The sequence below is a fragment of the Artemia sp. Qi Xiang Cuo genome, chromosome 20, assembly GCF_049724085.1.
Source record: "Artemia sp. Qi Xiang Cuo chromosome 20, ASM4972408v1, whole genome shotgun sequence".
Lineage (NCBI taxonomy): Eukaryota > Metazoa > Arthropoda > Branchiopoda > Anostraca > Artemiidae > Artemia > Artemia sp. Qi Xiang Cuo.
The window spans coordinates 18968615-18990745 of record NC_142813.1 but is presented as its reverse complement, the minus strand read 5'-3'; the positions used below and the strand labels follow the sequence as shown (position 1 = coordinate 18990745).

The 22131-nt window shown below is 34.9% G+C and overlaps 1 protein-coding gene and 1 pseudogene across 5 annotated transcripts in view; one reads left to right on the top strand and one right to left on the bottom strand.

Moving 5' to 3' along the window:
* Positions 1–22131, bottom strand: part of LOC148939966 (inositol hexakisphosphate and diphosphoinositol-pentakisphosphate kinase-like) — a 221663-nt gene that overhangs the window by 93891 nt on the left and 105641 nt on the right. For all 5 annotated transcript variants that reach the window (XM_089106213.1, XM_089106209.1, XM_089106211.1 and 2 more), the window contains one exon: positions 6959–7153. In XM_089106213.1, coding sequence (XP_088962339.1) covers positions 6959–7153 — 195 coding nt within the window. The remainder of the gene's footprint in view (positions 1–6958; positions 7154–22131) is intronic.
* Positions 8975–22131, top strand: part of LOC148939967 (protein transport protein Sec24C pseudogene) — a 30496-nt pseudogene continuing 17339 nt past the window's right edge.

Here is a 22131-nt window from a genome sequence, read left to right as displayed (position 1 = left end):
CTTTGCCGTAGAAACTTGAAAAAGGGCTTATTCAATTTGAAATTCAAAGAGCTAGTACCCTTTTTAATAGTCGAAAGTGATTTGAGGGCAACTAACCCCCCTCTCACGCCCACCTTTTCCCAAAAACATCCAATCAAAACTTTCTATATAGCCATTTTATTCAACGGAGTTGAAAGTTTTTGAAATTAGGTCTGTAAGGATGACAACCCCTCCCCCCATAGCCCTCTGGGCAAGGGTTGTAAGTTATGCCCTGGGGCATATAAAGTTTTTTATTGAAAGCGTTGTCGTAAAAACTTCAAAAGGGCTCATTCAAAAAATTGAAAGGGCTAGTGCCCTTTTTATAGGTGAAAGTGGTTGGATAGCGACTAACACCCCTCTCACGCCCACCATTTTCCAAAACACATCCAATCAAAATTTTAAGATATTTATTTTGTTCAACGTAGTTGAACCTTCTGGAAATTAGGTCTTTTAGGATGATAACCCCCTCAGAGCCCTCAGTGCAAGGCTTGTAAAATATGCCCTGGGGGGGGGGGGGCATATAAGGTTTATATAGAAAGTTGTTGCATAAATTATAGGCAGCGGGATCGCGCTGCCTAAGTAAATAACGGGTACACTCGAGAACGAGACAAGAAACGGGGACTAATTAAAGAGGAGGACAATCCCCCAAAACCTTCAGGGCAAGAATTTTAAGTTATGACGGTATATAAAACTGATGTTGGCACAATGTCTTATTTATTAATTATTCTCTTTTGACGAGGGCACTTTGTATTAAAGAAGTTGTTGTAAAAACTTCAAAAAGTGCTTATTCAATTAGAAATTGGAGTGGTTTGTGTCCTTTTTAATAGTCGAAAGTGATTGGAAGGTGACAAACACCCCTCTCACGCCCACCGTTTCCTCAAACACACCCAATCAAAATTTTGAGATAGCCATGTTGTTTAACATAGTTGAAAGTTCTGGAAGTTCGGTCTTAGAGGATGACAGCCACCCTAAGATACGTTGGGGTAAAGGTTGTAATTTATGCCCTGGGGCATTTTAGTTGTTTATAGAAAGTGTTGTCATTTTCGAAAGGGCTCATTCGATTGGAAATAAAAAGGCCTAGGGTCATTTTTAATAGTCGAAAGTGATTGAAAAGCTTGATAGTTTTATAGTAATGATCGATGTGTTTATAATGTACTATTTGTTGTTTTTGTTTAGACCAGGGCACTTTGTATCCAAGTAGGTATCGTGGGAACTTCGAAAGGAGCTCATTCGATTGAAAATACAAAGGGCTAATGCCCTTTTTAATGGTAGAAAGTGATTGGAGGGCAACTAATCCCCTTCCAAGCCAACCCTCCTATTTCTGCTCTTAAAATTTAACCAAAACAAAATAGCGTAGGTGTATCCAAGCTATCAAAGAAAGTAAACAGATTTTTTTGCGAATGGTATCAAGTTTTCCATTTCAGGTCAACTAGAGGAGGTATGAAACTAAATTAAACAGTACTATTTGTGTCCAGAATTTCAAAAAGGTTTATGTTATTGAAAAATGCTGAAAATTTTTCTCAAGTATACAAATAGCTGGCGAAACTTTAAAGTCTTAAAAAACGAAAGAATTTAAAGGGTTATTTTCTTTTTCCCTGAAAAAACTATGTCAACATAAAACGAACAGAAATTAATTAAAAAAACTTTCGTTTTTGGTTTCATTTATTTATCGATGCTGATCTGCGGTAGTTTTACGCTTGGTAGATTATTTGATTTTATTTTTGCTCATTTTTTGTTTAATGGAGTTCTTTACTTTTCTTTGAAAAACTTATTTTGTGGAAAGTTTTTCAAATTAATCATAGGCAGCGCACTAGCGCTGCCTAAGTAAAGAACGATGTGGGCACAATGGGTTGCTTTTTTTGTTTTTTTTTCTCTATACTCGGGCACTTCGTATCGAAGGAGTCGTCGTAGAAACTTCGAAAAGGGCTCACTCAATTGGAAATTGGAGTGGCTAGTGCCCTTTTTAATAGTCGAAAGTGATTGGAGGGCAACTCTCCCCCCCCCCCACGCCAAACATTCCCCCAAACATATCCAATCAAAATTTTGAGATAGCCATTTTGTTCAGCGTAGTTGATTTCCAGATAGAAAATATGTTTTTGAGAAGGACACAACCCTTAGGGCAAGGGTTTTAAGTTATGCCCTGGGGGCATATAAGGTTTTTGTAGAAGGCGTTGTCCTAGAAAATTCAAAACAGGCTCATTCGATTAGAAATTCAAAGGGCTAGTGCCCTTTATAATAGTCGAAAGTGATTGGAGGGCAACTAGCCCCACGCCCATCATTCCCCGAAATACATCTAATCAAAATTTTAAGATAACCATTTTATTCAGCGTAGTTGATTTCCAGATAGAAAATATGTTTTTGAGGAGGACACTCCCCCAAAACTCTCAGGGCAAGGGTTTTAAGTTATGCCCTGGGGGCTTATACGGTTTACATAGAACGCGTTGTCGTAGAAACTTCAAAACATGCTCATTCGATTGGAAATTAAAAGGGCCGGTGCTCTTTTTAATAGTAAAAAGTTATTGGAGGGCAACTCGCCCCCCCCCCACGCCCATCATTGCCCCAAACACATCCAATCAAAATTTTGAGATAGCCATTTTGTTCAGCGTAGTTGATTTCCAGATAGAATATATGTTTTTGAGGAGGACACTCCCCCAGAGCCCGCAGGGCAAGGGTGTTAAGTTATGCCCTGGGGGCGTATAAGATTTTTATAGATTTTTATAGGCTTTGACGTAGAAAATGCAAAACAGGCTCATTCGATTGGAAATTCAAAGGGCTAGTGCCCTTTTTAATAGTTGAAAGTGATTGAATGGCAACTAGACCCTTCCCCATGCCCATCAATCCCCCAAACACATCCAATCAAAATTTTGAGATAGCCCTTTTGTCCAGCGTAGCTGATTTCCAGATCGAAAAATATTTTTGAGGAGGACACTCCCCCACAACCCTCAGGGCAAGGGTTTTAAGTTATGCTTTGGGGGAATATAAGGTTTTTATAGAAGGCGATGTCGGAGAAACTTCAAAATGGGCTCATTCGATTGGAAATTCAAAGGGCTAGAACACTTTTTAATAGTCGAAAGTGATTGGAGGGCAAATAGCAACCCCCCCCCCTCACGCCCATCATTCCCCCAAACACATCCAATCAAAATTATGAGATAGCCATTTTATTCAGCGTACTTGATTTCCAGATATAAAATATGTTTTTGAGGAGGACACCCCCCCACAACCATCAGGGCAAGGGTTTTAAGTTATGCACTTGAGGAATATAAGGTTTTTATAGAAGGAGTTGTCGTAGAAACCTCAAAACAGGCTCATTCGATTGGCAATTCCAAGGGCTAGTGCCCTTTTTAATCGTCGAAAGTGATTGGAGGGCAACAAGCCCCCCCCCCTCGCCCATCATTTCCCCAAACACATCCAATCAAAATTTTGAGATAGTTGTTTTGTTCAGCGTAGTGGATTTCCAGATAGAAAATATATTTTTGAGGAGGACACTCCCCCACAACCCTCAGGGCAAGGGTTTTAAGTGGGCACAATGATTTTTTTTTTTTTGGTTTTTTCTCCAAACCCGGGCACTTCGTATTGAAGGAGTCGTCGTAAAATCTTCGAAAAGGGCTCATTCGATTGGAATTTGGAGTGGCTAGCGACCTTTTTAATAGTCGAAAGTGATTGGAGGGCAACTACACCCCCCCCCCCACGCCCATCATTTCCCCAAACACATCTAATCAAAATTTTGAGATAGCCATTTTGTTCAGCGTAGTTGATTTCCGGATAGAAAATATGTTTTTGAGAAGGACACTCCCCCACAACCCTCAGGGCAAGGGTTTTAAGTTATGCCCTGGGGGCATACAAGGTTTTTATAGAAGGCGTTGTCATAGAAACTTCAAAACAGACTCATTCGATTGGAAATTCAAAGCGCTAGTGCCCTTTTTAATAGTTGAAAGTGATTGGATGGCAACTAGCCCCCCCCCCCCTACGCCCATCATTCCCCCAAACACATCCAATAAAATTTTTGAGATAGCCATTTTTTCAGCGTAGTTGATTTCCAGATAGAAAATATTTTTTTGAGGAGGACACTCCCCCACAACCCTCAGGGCAAGGGTTTTAAGTTATGCCCTGGGGGCATATAAGGTTTTTATTGAAGGCATTGTCGTAGAAACTTCAAAACGGGCTCATTCGATTGGAAATTCAAAGGGCTAGTGCCCTTTTTAATAGTCGAAAGTGATTGGAGGGCAACTATCCCGCCCCCTCACGCCCATCATTCCCCCAAACACATCCAATAAAAATTTTGAGATAGCCATTTTGTTCAGCGTAGTTCAAAGTGATTGGAGGACAACTAGCCCCCCCCCCCCCTCACGCCCATCATTCCTCCAAACACATCAGATCAAAATTTTGAGATAGCCATTTTTTTCAGCGTAGTTGATTTCCAGATAGAAAATATGTTTTCCAGAAGGACACTCCCCCACAACCCTCAGGGCAAGGGTTTTAAGTTATGCCCTGGGGGCATATAAGGTTTTTATAGAAGGCGTTGTCGTAGAAACTTCAAAACAGGCTCATTCGAGTCGAAATTCAAAGGGCTAGTACCCTTTATAATAGTCGAAAGAAAATATGTTTTTCAGAAGGACACTCCCCCACAGCCCTCGAGGCAAGGGTTGTAAGTTATGCCCTGAGGGCATATAGGCTTTTTTTAGAAGGCGTTGTCGTAGAAAGTTAAAAACATGCTAATTCGATTGAAAATTCAAAAGGCTACTGCCCTTTTTAATAGTCAAAAGTGATTGGAGGGCAACTAGCCCCCCCTCCCAGGCCCATCATTTCCCCAAACACATCCAATCAAAATTTTGAGATAGTCATTTTGTTCAGCGTAGAAAATATGTTTTTGAGGAGGAAACTCCCCCACAACCCTCAGGGCGAGGGTTATAAGTTATGCAGTGGGGGCATATAAGGTTTTTATTGAAATCTTTGTCGTAGAAACTTGAAAAAGGGCTCATTAAATTTGAAATGCAAAGGGCTAGTACCCTTTTTAATAGTCAAAAGTGATTAGTGATATTTTTTGTTGTTGTTGTTGTTTAGACCAGGGCACTTCGTATCGAAGGACTTGTCGTGGGAACTTCAAAAAGGGATCATTCGATTGAAAATAGAAAGGGTTGATGCCCTTTTTAATAGTCGAAAGTAATTGGAGGGCAACTAATCCCCCTTCCACTCCCACCCTCCCAGGCCCATCCTCCCATTTGCCCATTATATTTAAAAAATAAATGTTGCCTTAAGATTAAATCAAAATGCACTGTGATAATACTTATTCCCAATAAAGCATCTCAGCAATACCCCAAGAACGACTGAGGGTATTATGTTCAAACTTTCGGGGCTACTTGTGCTCTTAAAATTTAACCAAATAAAAATAGCGTAAGTGTATTCAAGCTATCAAAGAAAGTAAACAAATTTTTTTGCGAGTGGTATCAAAAGTTGTCCATTTCAGGTCAACTAGAGGAGGTATAGAACTAAATTAAACAGAACTTTTTGTGTCCAGCTTTATAAAAGGGTATATGTTGTTAAAAATTGCTGGAAATTTTTCTCCATCATACAAATAGCAGGTCAAACTATAAAGTCTTAAAATACGAAAAGAATTAAAGTATTATTTTCTTTTTCTCTGAAAAGACCATGTCAATATAAAACGAACAGAAATTAATTAAAAAACCTTTTTCCACAAAATAAGTTTTTCAAAGAAAAGTAAAAAACTCCATTAGACAAAAAATGAGCAAGAATAAATCAAATAATCTACCAAGCGTGAAACTACCACAAATCAGCATTGATAAACAAATGAAACCCAAAACGAACAGAAATTACAATAAATAACCGAGTCAAACTCAAAACGAGCAAAAATTAACATAAGCTGGGCGCAACACCCCTGTGCCTTCCCAAGGCCAGAGCAAAATTTGTGCATCACTGGAAAAATACAAATGAATGTGCATTGTCAGTTTAATATACATATACTGATATATGTAATCAAAATGTTAATATTATTTGATTTATTAAAGTTATAAAAGCAAAAACATTTATATTTTTTTCAGTAAAGTGCAAATTTTGTTCAAGCCTTGGGAAGGCATAGGGGTTTTGCGCCAAACTTATGTTAATTTCTGCTCGTTTTAGTTTGACTCGGTTATTTATTGTAATTTCTGTTCGTTCTGGGTTTCATTTATTTATCGATGCTTATTTGTGGTATTTCACGCTTGGTAGATTATTTTATTTTATTTTTGCTCATTTTTTGTTTAATGGAGTTCTTTACTTTTCTTTGAAAAACTTATTGTGTGGAAAAAGTTTTTTTAATTAACCTATTTCTAGAACAAACGGCTTATCAACAATATCGCAAGAGCATGGCTTGTATTTTGTCCTGTTACTACTTCGATGAAACATTAGTCATTTCAAGGTATATTTCTTTGATGAAAACCAGTCAGTTTCCTAGTTCTACTGAAAGCTATACTCAGCGGATGGAGCGAAAGTCAAGGTTACACTCTCATTCAGCTGAAAAGACAATTCTGACTAACTGAAGAGATGAGGAAGCGTCACCGCTTAACAAAACCTCATCAGAACCCCCAGTCCTCTCGACGGCTGCACTTTCTTGAACATACTTTACCGCGAAAATTGCAACTTAGGGCTATGATCAGAGTTGCCATCCGGATATAATTCCTATCACATGGACATTTTTAGATACTCCCAAGTTTAACGTAAAACCAATCTAATTTGATGAAACTTAAAATGCGAAATTAGTTTATGTACAGTGTTTAACAGACAAATATGTAATGCATAAACATTACAAATCATTAAAAATCAAATTTGTTTCAATTTTAGACATTAGAGAGAAGCATATTCGTTTAAAAGACAAGAAAAATACATGGACAATTTTCTAGCTAGCTTTGAGAAATTTTAAAAAGTGAGCCAGATAAAATATCCTTACATTTTGCCAGCTGTAGTAGGTACAATAGGTGGATCATCTAACTGAAATGGTATTTCCCAAGGGATATGAAGAGATGGCGCAAGCTGTCTCAGTATCATATTCCCAATAATTTTGGCACAATCGTCATAGTACTTGGCGGAATTTTTCACAAAACTGAAACCATTTACATCACATACATAAGATTTGCCATTGGCTCTGTAAAGGAAGAAAAAACAATGAAACATTAAAAAGTACCAAACTCTATTCAAGACAGGCTTTTGTCCTTTTTTCACTAAAAGGAAGGATTTATCCATAACGTTGCAAAAGCTGGCAGTCACCCTCCAACAAATAGCCCATAAAGTAATATCCTTGAAACATTTCACTTGATATAATGAGACAAAACTAAGACAAAAGACGCGTAAAAAAAGAAGAAGAAATAATCTAAAAGCAGCGTGTGCATAAAGAGAAAAAAAAAGATGAAAAAATAAAGCCTTGAAAAGAAAAACAGTGACCAACAAAATGAATTATCACTTTCGCGAAACGTGGAAGCACAGATATGGGGAAGGCATAAAAGAGGTGATTTAAACTGACATAAGATCCCAGTAGGGATATCTAAGCGAATGGGGAGTAAACAAAGGTAGAATACATAAAAAATGGATATCTTTGATTTAACAGCTAATATATTCCATTATTATCATGCCAGTTCTAATTTCCAGTCTTTTTTTTTGTGTGTTGGTGAAGAATTTTAGTAGACAACCTTAGTGATAATGTTGCCAATAATATACTAATGAATTTTTACACAATCCATGATGAACAAAGTGGTGCTAAGTGCAAAAATTGTTTGAGTGACCATATTTTTTTTTGTTTCAGAAACATCAATGAGTTAATGGACCTTATTCCTGACGAAATTAGCCTTATCTTAAATAAGCACTAGATAGAAGTAGCACTTTCTTGCAGTGTTTTAAGTACGCAGATACCCGGGTTGCAGCGGTGGCTAGCAACCTAGTAAGAGACGATAACGTCCAATGTTAAGAAATGTAACAACCCATAACCCCTAAAAACAGACTCAGATCCAAACAAAAAATACCCCATTAGAACCGCCTTGTTTGAAACCCTTAAATAAGAGACTTACTTTCCATTGGCTTGAACATTAAGGGAAATATATTGGCCTGAAAATCAAGAAAAGTGGCAGCCACTACAGCAGTCTGGCTAAACGCCATCTTTTTTTTTCCTTTTCTTTGTTCTTTTCCACAGATAGCTTGGCACTGGAACCCTGTAGAGGGTTGTTCAATGGCTCATTTCAAAGAAAATTACTTGATCTAGTGCCATTTGTAATTACATTTTTCTTATTTTAAATAAAATCAATATTTCCACTAAAAACTGCATTTTTATGGCCAATTCATCTTGATGAATGACGTCATAAACGTAGGTAGTAACCATATATGAAGTAATAAGTGAATGCAATATTTATACGCGCTTATCTTTCGACAAGATGATATAATACATACATATTGGATCGATGTAGTTCATTATAAATGGGGATTATGTAAGTTTCCACGGACATAGCTGAAACCTAGTAAAGAAAAAACTACAGCGCATAGTGAGTAAAAATAAAACAATACAGGTATCTTTTGAAATATCGCTTATATGGGGTATGGTTCCATACTGAGGATCGTGTCTTACTATTCTAACTAAGAAAAAGCCATAGGATTTTTCCTGTTTGTAATACGGGTTTCTAAAAAAGAGCAATTATTCTTGTTTTTAATCAGGGTTTACATAATCAGGGTTGCAGTTCCGGGTTGAGGCTGTATATTCTTTTTTAATGAACTGTGTTGTGATGATTGTTCAGATGTTAGACCGTGATGGCAAGATTACAAAATTGTTTCTCGAAAAGTTGTTCAAAAAATTAAAAAAATCTAAGCAAAATGAATATAAAGATTTATATTTGAGGCCACAAGTCCTTACAGACTTATTAAATCTTCCATTCAAAATAAAGGTAGGCTTTGTAAAGTCAATGTATTTCAGAAAGAACCCAAGATGAATTATGTGAAAAAAGGAAAGGTTGAAGAGTTTAAGGTATATTTCGATCCCTGTCCTAATCCTGAAGAGCTTTTCTGTAGTTTAAGTGAAGAAAATGATCTTCTTTGGTTTTTCTAAATTTGAGTCTTCTTGTCTATTTCAAATTGTTGAATTCAGCAGTAAAATGGAAGTGGCACTATGCCTTAAATCATTGAAAGGCATAAAATCTGCTTTCACATTCTACGACAGGAGTGGGAGTATGAATGTCGGGATGGATTCCTCTCAGTTGATTAAAATTGTCCAAATATATGAAATGTAGACAAAAACTAGCCCAAAATGTAGTAGCTTTAAATTAGCCACGAAAAATTGGATAACTCCAAAAAAATATGTGACTTTATTTATTTCGGTCACTTTATCGTCAATATTATCGATATCAAACATGAAGAAACAAAAAGTTCCACTTAAAAAAGTAGAGAAAGCAACAGCCTTTGAGGTATTCAATTTAAAAAAGGGCATTGAATTAAACATAGTCTTTGATAAGACTCATAAAATAAAAATAGAGACAAAAGATTTCAGAGTATCAGTAAAACAAAGAACAATGGTGGAGAGGGAAGAAACCGAGAAACCATAACCAAAATTTGAAGCAAAATTTAAATTAAAATTATCAACTTTCGATACTGGGCTTCCTATCGGCCAATTAAGTATCAAAGAGGCAGAGGCCAATGCTGAGTATTTTGAGGCTTGGCAAGAATTTAAATTTGAGATAAGTGCAGTAGAAATTGAAAGCACACACTGGGGTAAAATTCTGCGTAAATCAGAGGAGAAGAGTAAGGAAAACCTTGTAATGATTAAAGCGGAAAAACAACCACTGACCGATTACAAATTGAGAAATATCTGGAAACATTGTGTGGATTGTGAGGTCACTACAGTAAATATGCTTTTCCTGTACTATAGTGCAAACATAAAAAATATTATGAAGTCTGTTGATGATGTTTCTCCATTATTTGACGAGATTTTCTCAAGAAAAGTAAAAGAGAAGACTATCGCTTTATTAAAAACGCATGTTGACTTCTTAAAAAAACTCCTTACTTGATCGAGTAATGTATAATGTTTGCATTGACTTACCAACTATAATAATTCCCAAAAGTTCAACTGAAAGCTCGGATGAAATAATCCTCAATTTGGGTAAACTCAGTTTGAAAACTGAAGTTGGGGTTGATTCTATGGAAGAATCTCAAGCATCGAAACACGTTTATGATTAGTACGAGGTAAAACTTGAAAAAGATCACCTTTTTTTAAGAAAGAAAGCAATCGAAACTAATGTGTTATGGAATATCATAACGCAGCACGTTAGAATTGGCATCGACATAAATCGAATTATTTGCAAGACTTCAAATCGAATTGAATTGTTACTATAGAACGACTCGAACTTCTATCTTCCTTGTCAGGAGGAGAGCTCACTAGCCAATGCGCTACAGCAACTAAAAGTACAGAAGTAATTATAGGGTTGATGATGTGTCTAGACATTCCTCACGCAGTCACACCGGCAGGTTTCCTAAATTTAGTACAAATAATCTCAATTCTTTGTTGGGGATGAAAAGTACATAGAAGTATACTGATCAACTTCTGAGGTGAACCATAACCCATATTAACCAAAAGTTGAAATACTCGCTTTGAAAAAAAACTTCTTGCATCAATGAATGCCAGTAGCTTAAATTGGGGGGAAGGGGGGGGGGGTTATTATCTTACATGATTTTTTTTTTGCGTTCTCCCTCTAAGATTCAAGAAAATTTATTCGTGGTTTTTACATTAAGGAACGAACTGTAGCCCATAGTAGCTCAATTTGAAATAAATATAGTAGGGAAGGAACTCTTGCCTATGCCAACTTATATCAAACAGTTCGTGGTAACGAACTGTAAGTAAGGAGCGACCCGGCTCAATGGTAACCGAAACTCTAAAAAACGGGATTTTGATACCAATAGATACATCAAAAGAATCAGATTTTAATTCTGATTTCAAATATATAAGTTTCATTAAGTTTAATCTTACCCATCAAAAGTTACGTGCCTGAGAAAATTTGGCTGATTTTCGAAAAAAGGGGGAAAGACCCCTAAAAGTTATAGAACCTTAATGAAAATCACACCATCATATTCAGCGTATCAGAGAACCCTACTGTAGAGGTTTCAAGCTCCTATCTACAAAAATGTGGAATTTTCCATTTTTTGCCAGAATAAAGATCACGGATGCGTGTTTATTTGTTTTTTTTTTGTTTTTTTTTCTTTCTTTCTTTCTTTTTCCCAGGGGTGATCGTACCGACCCAGTGGTCCTAGAATATCGTGGGAGGGCTCATTGGAAAGGAAATTAAAAGTTATAGTGCCCTTTTTAAGTGACCAACAAAAATTGAGGGCAACCAGGCCCCCTCCTATGCTCATTTTTTTCCCAGTCACCCGATCAAAATTTTGAGATAGCCATTTTGTTCAGCATGGTCGAAAATATGATAAAAATGTCTTTTAGGATGACTTGATCCCCCAAAGTCCCCAGGGGGAGGGCTGAAAGTTATGAACTTTACTCAATGTTAACATTTAGTATATGTTATTGGTAAGTATACAGACTTTTTCAGAGGAGATATTTTCGGGTCGTTGGAGGCAGGAGAGGATGGTGCGCTAGAGGGAATGATCTTTCCATGAAGGACGTTGTCATGGTGGAAGGGACATTGCTCTGCAGGGGGCGCCGGATTTCCCAGCAGTATTAAAGAGAAAGATCAGGAATTAAATAAAAAAAACAAGTTTTTCAACTGATCAACTGATTGTGATTAAGAGGTCATTTTTAAAGAACTGGAAAAAAAAATTCGAACTATAGTTTAAAGAGCAGGGTATTGACTAGGGGGCGAACCCCCTAGTATACGTGTTAAAAATTTATGAATATAGAAGTTCGTTACGTAAGTTAATTCTAAGTTACGTATATTTATTACTAATAAAAACGTTCGTAAATAAAATTAAACAAGTTTCGAGAAAGCCATTTAACCAAATATAATATGCAAATTTTGTTTTAATTATTCATGTACGGTGAGCCAAAATCAAAACCTGCATTAATTCGAAAACGTTCAAAAATTAAATAAAAAAAACAAGTTTTTTTAACTGAAAGTAAGGAAGGACGTTAAAACTTAAAACGAACAGAAATTATTCCGTATATGAAAGGGGCTGTCCCCTCCTCAACGCCTCACTCGTTACGTTAAAGTTTGAATTTCTCACAACTCTATTTTTTAAAACAATAAAAAAATTTATCTTAAAGAGCGAGGTTTTGTAGAGTGGAGATCCCCTTTCAAATTAGGGAAAATTTCTGTATGTTTCAAGTTTTAAAGCCGTTCCTTACTTTCAGTTAAAAAAACTTGTTTTTTTTATTTAATTTTTACATTAAAAGACGATCATTAGAATAACAAACCATTACATACATTGGACTTAGTTAGCTACCTGATTGTTTGAGGTTCGTCTCTTATCCGGATTGCAGCGGTAGCTAGCAACCTAGTAAGAGACGATCACGCTCCATAGTAAAAACTAAAGTAACCCATAACACCTGAAAAAAGATTCAGACCAAAACAAGAAGTACACTATTAGAACCGCCTTGTTCAAAACTTTTATATAACAAACTTAAATTCCTTTGGCTTGAATAACAAAGAAAATATAGACTTGAAAATCAAGAAAATTGACTTTAACCACGATAATCTCCACAAACGACATATTTTTTTCTTTCCGCTTTTTCTTCCTCCTCAGCTAGCTGGGCACTGGAAAATCATAGAGAGCTGTATAATAGCTCATTTTAAATGAAATTACTACATCTAATCACTTTTGTAATTAAAAATAAAATAGTTTTTAAAGTAGAATCAATTTTGTCCAAAAAATTCATTTCTGGTGTATTTTCATACTGCAGTCTATTCAAAGATATTTGAATTTTGAAGCAATCAAACAGTTCATGTTAATGAACTCTATAGTAATAATAGCTACTTGTCTCAATAGTAACCGAAACTCTAAATAAAGAAATTTTGATATCAATAGATACATAAACGCAAACAGTTCGTTATAACTAACTGTATGTTTTATAGTAAGAGCGAATCGTCTCAATAGTAATAACTTGCTACATCTAATTCCTTCTGTAATTAAAGTTAAAATATTTTTTTAATAGTTCCGGTTTTTTTTACATTAAAGAACGAACTTTAGTCCATAGTAACTGAAGTTATATTAAAAAACGATCATGAGGAGATCATACATAAGGGATCGATACTGTAAATTGGAATTTTGTATCGGCGGTATCATGTTTACATTAAAATTTATCATAAAGAACGACCTCTTGCCTATACTAAATTTTATCTGCCACTTAATTATAGTATAGGTTAGTAATTCAACAGATAGCTTGGCACTGGAACATCGTAGAGAGTTGTTCAATGGCTCATTTTAAAGAAAATTAATGGGGTTAAAAACTTCTTGTAATTAAAATAAATTATATTATGACATTAAGAAATTTTAATTATGTTGCTTAAGAAATCATCATAAGTTAAAATTTCCCATACAAAATTTGAACTCAAGCCAACTGGGTGAGAGCTATCCCAACCTCTAGACCATATAGGATTTATTAAAATATCCGATTAATGACGTTTATATTAAAGAACAAGTTATAAACCTAGTTAGCTGTCTGTTTATTTGAGGATCGTCTCTTACTATTCCAAAGAAGAAAAAGCCGTAGGCTTTTTCCTGTTTATAATTTATATTCTGGATTCAAGCGGTAGTTATAGTAAAGAACGGACTCAAGCCCAAAACAACTGAACCCTGTGGTTCATTCATATGATCTTCCTTATTTTAGCTAGGATGTAAATAAAACGAGTTTCTTTTTTATTTCATAATAAAGAAAGACCTCTTGCCTATACTAAATTGTATGCATCACTTAATTATAGTATAGGTTAGTAATTCCACAGATAGCTTGGCACTGGAACATCGTAGAGAGTTGTTCAATGGCTCATTTTCCGGGTTGCAGCGGTAGCTAGCAACCTAGTAAGAGACGTTAAGAAATATAAAAACCCATAGTTCCTAAAAAAGGAGTCAGATCAAAACAAAAAGTACACCATTAGAACCGCCTTGTCCGAAACCCCTGTATAGGAAACTTTCTGTCCCTTGGCTTGAACAGAAAGGGAAATATATTGGCTTGAAAATCAAGAAAAGTGGCAGCTACTACAACATTCTTTCTAAACGGGATATTTTTTTCTTTTTTTCTTTTTTTCTTTGTTTCCAGAGATAGCTTGGCACTGGAACATCGTAGAGGGTTGTTCAATAGCTCATTTTAAAGGAAATTAATTGGGTTAAAAACCTTTTGTAACTAAAATAAATTATTTCTAAAAGAGAATAAATTTTTCCACCAAAAACTGCATTTTCGATGTCTTTTCACACTGCAGTCTTTCAAACATAATCGTATACCTGCGGTAAGATTTGAACCCACGCCTCCGAAGAGACTGGTGGCTAACACCAGTGCCTTGGACCACTCGGCCAGGTTGCCTCTCATAAATAATATATATGTGAATCCGGGTTGCAGCAGTAGCTAGCAATCTAGTAAGAGACGATCAGTCCAATGCTAAGAAATATAACAAAACTCCTAAAAATAGAGTCAGATCAAAACAAAAGTACATCATTAGAATTACCTTGTCTGAAACCCTACTAGATAAATATTGAATGTCGTCATAGTTTTATATTAGAGCTATGACGTGAATAGAAAAACACGAAATTATAATTGTTGTTTCTGAAGACGTCATGAAATAATATCATTGCGCTATGACGTCAATAAAATCCGGGTTGCAGCGGTAGCTAGCAACCTAGTAAGAGACGATCACCTCCAATGTTAAGAAATATAAAAACCCATAGCTCCTAAAAAAGGAGTCAGATCAAAACAAAAAGTACACCATTAGAACCGCCTTGTCCGAAACCCCTGTATAGGAAACTTTCTGTCCCTTGGCTTGAACAGCAAGGGAAATATATTGGCTTGAAAATCAAGAAAATTGACTTTAACCACGTTATTCTCCACAAACGGGATATTTTTTTCTTTCCGCTTTTTCTTTCTGCTCAGCTAGCTGGGCACTGGAAAATCATAGAGAGCTGTATAATAGCTCATTTTAAAGGAAATTGCAACATCTAGTCACTTTTGTATTTAAAAATAAAATACTTTTTAAAGTAGAATCAATTTTGTCAAAAAAATTGCATTTTTGATGTATTTTCATACTGCAGTCTTTTCAAAGATATTTGAATTTTGAAGCAATAAAACAGTCCATGTAATGAACTCTATAGTAATAATAGCTACTTGTCTCAATAGTAACCGAAACTCCTGGAACCAAAATTTTCTTTTTTGGCTTAATCGCTAAAATTATTATGTAAACTGCAAAAATATTTATGATGCCTAATCAGTAATAGTAATTTTTTAATTTAAACAACAAAAATACATGAAAATTCTAAAATTAGTTTTGCTTTTTGTCTCCTGGAAGAAATTTTTTTTTCATCTCAGTTCAAATTTATTATTGTATCCTGTAACCCGTAAAGTACATATCTCCATATTATTGTCTCATAATTGCAATTATTTTAGTTTTCAGTCCAGAATCACTAAACTTATTATTTAAACTGCAAAAATATTTATGGTGTCTAACCAATAATACTAATTTTGTAATTCAAACAAGATAAATACCTGAAAATTTTAAAATTAGTTTTGTTTTATGCTAGGTTTTAGATACTCGACACGGGATTTTGTGTGCTTAATAATTTTAAATCTTGAAAAAATATGGTCTCACGCGAGTGGAAAAAAAGAAAGAATAACCAAAAACAATATCAAAATAGAACAATCCAAATTTCTACTAATAGAAAACTTTACTACACAAAAAATAAAGCTAACATCCTGAAATATAAGAAAAGTTTATTTAAAAGAGATAAAAATGCCACCAAACGCAATAAAGCTCGAGCACGCGTAAGGATTGCTACTAAGATGTCTTGTGATCCAGGATTTAAGAAGTTACATTAAGGGACGATCATTGCAATAACAAACCATTGCAGACTTTGAACTTAGTTAGCTACTTGACTGTTTGAGGTTAGTCTCTTACTATTTCAAAGAAGAAAAAGCCGTAGACTTTTTCCTGTTTGTAATTATTATAATAAAGATCAAACTCTTCCCTATACTAACTTGCATACGCAACTTCACTATAGTTAAGATTACAGTATTTATATTTTTACATTAAAAGACGATCACTGAAATAACAAACCATTCCATACATTGGACTTAGTTAGCTACTTGATTGTTTGAGTTTCGTCTCTTACTATTTAAAAGAAGAAAAAGCCGTAGGCTCTTTCCTGTTTGTATTTATAGTTAAAAAACGAACTCAAGTCCAAAGAAACTGAACACTGTGGTTCATTCATATTATCTTCATTATTTTAGCTAGAATGTAAATAAACAAGTTTCTTTTTTAAATTTTAAATTGAAAAGATAGTGCTTTTAATTCAACATATTAAAAGTTCTCCCCGACGGGGAATCGAACCCCTTCTTCCAGGTAACAAGTGAGCATACTTACCATTAGACTATCGAAGACTTATAAAATAAAAGTTACATATAAGATATGATAATAATTTTTTAATCCGGGTTACATAAAGGCTCGCTCATCGAATTTTTACATTAAAGAACGAACTTTAGTCCATAGTTTATATTAAAGGACGATCATTAGAAAAGCACACCATTGCATATATTGGACTGAGTTAATTTTTCAGTTTAGATTTACAGTAAAGAAAGATCTCTCGCCCATAGTAACTGATATACGACTTTACAATTGGAGACTTGAATCCGGGTTGCAGCGGTAGCTAGCAACCTAGTGAGAGACGATCACGTCCAATGTTAATAAATATAAAAACCCATAGTTCCTAAAAAAGGAGCAACTTGCTGTCCCTTGGCTTGAACAGCAAGGGAAATATATTGGCTTGAAAATCGAGAAAAGTGGCAGCTACTACAACATTCTGCCTAAACGGGATATTTTTTTTTCTTTTTTCTTTCTTGTTTTCCACAGCTTGGCGCTGAAACATCGTAGAGAGTTGTTCAATGGCTCATTTTAAAGCAAATTAATTGGGTTAAAAATCTTTTGTAACTAAAATAAATTATTTCTAAGAGAGAATAATCCGGGTTGCAGCGGTAGCTAGCAACCTAGTAAGAGACGATCACGTCCAATATTAAGAAATATAAAAACCCCTAACTCCTAAAAAAAAAGAGTTAGATCAAAACAAAAAATACACCATTAGAACCGCCTTGTCCAAAAACCCTACAAAAGAAACTTACTGCCCTTTTGCTTGAATAACAAAGAACATGTAATGGCTTGAAAAGCAAGAAAATTTACTTTAATCACGCTAATCTCCACAAACGGGATATTTTTCTCTTTCTTTCTTCTTTTCCACAGATAGCTTGGCACTGGCAGATCGTAGAGAGTTGTTCAATGGCTCATTTTAAAGGAAATCTCTAGATCTAGTGCTATTTGTACTTATTTTTTTTTAATTAATTATTTTTTACGAAAAACTTAATTTTTTATATACAATATTGATCAATGACGTCATAGTCGTTGGATGTAGTTAGTATTACATAAAGGCTCAATCATCGAATTTAAGCTGAAAATAAGTAAAGGACAATTATGCCTCCATATATTCAAAGTGATGTATAAGATTTCCCATTACATCTGTAAACTGTTCCACAGTTGCCGGTCCATACCTTGGAAGCTTTTCACTAAACATGCAACATTTCTTTTGGATATTACTATGAAGTTTTGCGAAAGCATCTCTAGCTGACTTTTCAACAAAATCTATTTTTTCAGAGATAATTTTAATCTTTAATTTTGAATATTTTTACATTAAGGAACGAGCTATAGCCCATAGTAACTGAAGTAATAAAATTACATTAAAAGACAATCATTGGAATAACAAATAGTAACTGAAGTAATAAAAGGACTCCTTATATACATTGTTATTTTAATTATATTTCTTAATAAATCATAAGGTAAAGAACGAACTCTAGGCCATAGTAACTAATTTAATTTTGAAAAGAAAGAATTACGGCAGAAACTTAAATGGCTGTAGAAGTAAGCTACAAGTTATAAAAAAGCTCTACTGAAATTTGAACTCCTATCGCAGGATTCAAAGTCCTAAGTGCTAAACATTACACAAAGAAACGTTCATGTAAAAACGAATTTTAACAGTATAAGATAAAGCAGAGAAAGGACTTTAACCATCAGTATTGCAATGACGTCATTTGCCAATATAATTTTGAATTCATCCTAACAATATTTAAGAATTTTTCTTTTTAATATCCGGGTTTCAGTGTTAGCTAGCAACCTATTAATCCCGCATATATATTTTAAACCTAGTTAAAAAAAAGTTTCAAACATTTTGTGTTAACGAATTGTATAGTAAGAGCGACTCGTCTATATAATAACCGAAAAAAAAAAGGAATTTTAATATCAATAGATACATTAAAAGAATTGAATTTTTATGCTTTTTCTAAGTATGTAGGTTTCATCAAGTTTAGTATTATCCATCAAAAGTTGCAAGCCTGATAAAATTTGCCTTATTTTCGAAAAAAAGTGAAAAACACCCCCTAAAAATCATAGACTTTTGATGAAAATCACACCATCAGATTCAACGTATTAGAGAACCTTACTGAAGAGGTTTCAAGCTCCTATCTGCAAAAATGTGGAATTCTGTATTTTTTTTATAGTCCGGGTTGCAGCGGTAGCTAGCAACCTAGTAAGAGACGATCACGTCCACTGTTAAGAAATATAAAAACCCATAGTTCCTAAAAAAGAGTCAGATCAAAACAAAAAGTACACCATTAGAGCCGCCTTGTCCGAAACCCCTGTATAGTAAACTTTCTGTCCCTTGGCTTGAACAGCAAGGGAAACATATTGGCTTGAAAATCAAGAAAAGTGGCAGCTACTACAACATTCTGCCTAAACTGGATATTTTTTTTATTTTCTTTCTTTTCCACAGATAGCTTGGCACTGGAACATCGTAGATAGTTGTTCAATGGCTCATTTTAAAGAAAATTAATTGGGTTAAAAATCTATAGTAACTAAAATAAATTATTTCTAAAAGAGAATAAATTTTTCCACCAAAAACTGCATTTTTGATGTCTTTTCACACTGCAGTCTTTCAAACATAATCGTATACCAGCGGTAAGATTTGAACCCACGCCTCCGAAGAGACTGGTGTCTAACACCAGTGCCTTGGACCACTCGGCAAGGTTGCCTCTCATAATTTGGGTTGCAGCAGTAGCTAGCAACCTAGTAAGAGACGATCAGTCTAATGCTAAGAAATATAAAAACCCAAAACTCCTAAACATAGTCAGATCAAAGCAAAAGTACATCATCAGAACTACCTTGTCTGAAACCCTACTAGATAAATAATGAATGTCGTCATAGTTTTATATTAGAGCTATGACGTGAATAGAAAAACACGAAATTATATTGTTGTTTCTGAAGACGTCATGAAATAATACCATTGCGCCATGACGTCATGAAATAAAATCATTAGGCCATGACGTCATAATTACTACTTAAGAACGACAAAGATGTACATGGTCTCAATCGTGAATTGTATAATGGTTAGATCAAAGCAAGCAACAAGCAAGTTAAAAAAACAGTACTACACAGACAACAGAGATAGTATCTTGAAAAGAGAAAAGCAAAGGTATTCAACCAGCCAGGCGTATCGAGAAGTAAAAATTGAGAGAGAAAAAAAAAACAGCCAGATGTGTTATCACAATGAAGAAGATTATAGACATGCAAAAATTGAAACATCCAAACAAAAGATCAAGGAGCGTTATCAGAATGATGAAGATTATAGAGAAGCAACAATTGAGCAGGCTAAACAACAGATCAAGGAGCGTTATCACAATGAGGAAGATTACCGAAAAATATATATGAAAAAAGTTGCTACTAGAATAATGGGTAGATACTGGGGTGACAAAAGCTATGAAGAAAAAATTAAATTCTCTGCGAGGTTGTACCGAAGAACGCATAAGGACAAAGGGAAAAATTACATTCAGAAATACAAGAAGATGGCAAAAATGCAGGATGATCTTCGTAAATTGAGAAACATTTTACGCATGTTTTACCAGGATTACGAAAAGTATTCAAAATTACAGATTAAAATTCTCTTTGAAAGAGCGGATGCTGTTGAAAAGTCGGCTAGAAATGCTTTGGCAAAGCTTCATAGTAATATCCAAAAGAAATGTTGTCAGTTTAATGAAAAGCTTGCAAGGTATGGATTGGCAACTGCGGAACAGTTTACAGACTCAATGGAAAATGTTCAACAACACAGTGAATATACGGAGGCGTACTTCTTAGAAAATTCGTATATTAATTTTGGAAGGAGCAATTGCAGTTTATGTAGCAGCAATAAAAATATATATACAACAGCGAAGGAAAAGCAATGTTTTTCAATTATGGCGAAAACGAGCCTGTTAGGGTTATTAGTATATGTGTTTGTAAGACTAATGATTTAGAACAAATTCCTGGAACACCGACCCAAGAAAAAATATTTCTAACTGTGTATTAAACAGTTCTTTTAGTTCTACTAAATATTTGGCAAAAAATTCTCTGTGTAGTAGAACAAACTGTCCTGAAAAGTACGAGACAACTATTGAAAAATGCTCTGAATCTAGATCTGACAAGGAAATTATGATGGCTGAAGTCACCTATAACAATCTGAGTAAACATTCAAAACCAAAAATTGGGCAGCAGGTTACTTGGCAATGTCACCCTGATATCTGCAAGCTCTATCCGACGGATATTGAATTATGTCAAATTCTTTTTGATATCCTTGAAAATAATATAGCATTAAAATTTTCAACTGAAAAAGTGGTTAATTTCTACCTTGGCGAATTGGATTATTGTGAAATCAATTACAGGGACACAAGAAAGCATGGGCATTCGTTATACTGTATCCCAAATGAGGGATGTCAGAGCTATTTGCGTTCTCTAAGGGCACTAGCTCCACATTTTCCTGTCTTGACCTGTTTCATTAATAACGTATATAAGGCAGTATCAAAATCTAAGATTATACAAAGTATTAATCTACTAAAAGTCTAGCGCTCGTACAAGGAATTAAGTCATTATTTAGGAGGAGTGTCAAGTAGAATCTTTCGTAATAGTCAATACGTCATCTACGGTGATAGCAATATTAGAGTTTCTGTAGATGAAAATACAATAATAATATCATTTGGTGAGAGCCTTGATAATGTAGCTAACATTATGGATGTATACCCCACAATGCATTGTGACAGTTGCGAGCAGATAAAGACAAAATATCAATTGAAGAGTCTAAGATCTCTTTCAAATAAGAAAGGTTTTGATGTAATGTTGGCCACGATTTTAGAACACCCCCAACTGGATATACCCAAAGATGACAGAGAACAGCTAATTCATTGTACAGGTTGGAAAGAGGATGTCATAGATTCATTCTCTGTTTGTGATTATTGTGCTTGAAAAATGTTGAAAAGTATGGAGAATATCCGATCAGTATTAAATAACCTTCATGTCGACCGTACACCGGAATGCATAAAGTCTTCAAATAATTTTGAAATGGCAGTGATTCGATTTGTAATGCCTTGTCTTACGATCGTCAGATTAGGGCAAGTAACTGCATTGAAGAGACCTAGAACAGAACTTGTTGACGCTCTTAAGGGTAGAATAGTATATCTACCTGTTGATGTACAAACAAATGCAGATATTCAGCCTGAAATTTACAGTAAAGACCAATCTGAAGCCCGTAGTAACTGAAGATCCGGGTTGCACCGTATTATAATAGAAAAGAGGAACTCTCCCTTTTACTGAGTTGCAGCGGTAGTTAGCAACCTAGTGAGATTACATTAAAGAAAGAACTTTTGTCCATAGTTATATTAAAAGACGAGCATTGGAAGATCCTGGTTGCAGCGGTAGCTAGCAACCTAGTAAGAGACGATCAGGCCCCATAGTAAAAACTAAAGTAGCCCATAACTCCTGAAAAAAAGATTTAGATCAAAACAAGAAGTACATAATTAGAACCGCCTTGTCCAAAACCTCTAAATAGCAAACTTACTGTCCCTTGGCTTGAATAACAAGAAAAATATATTGTCTTTAAAATCAA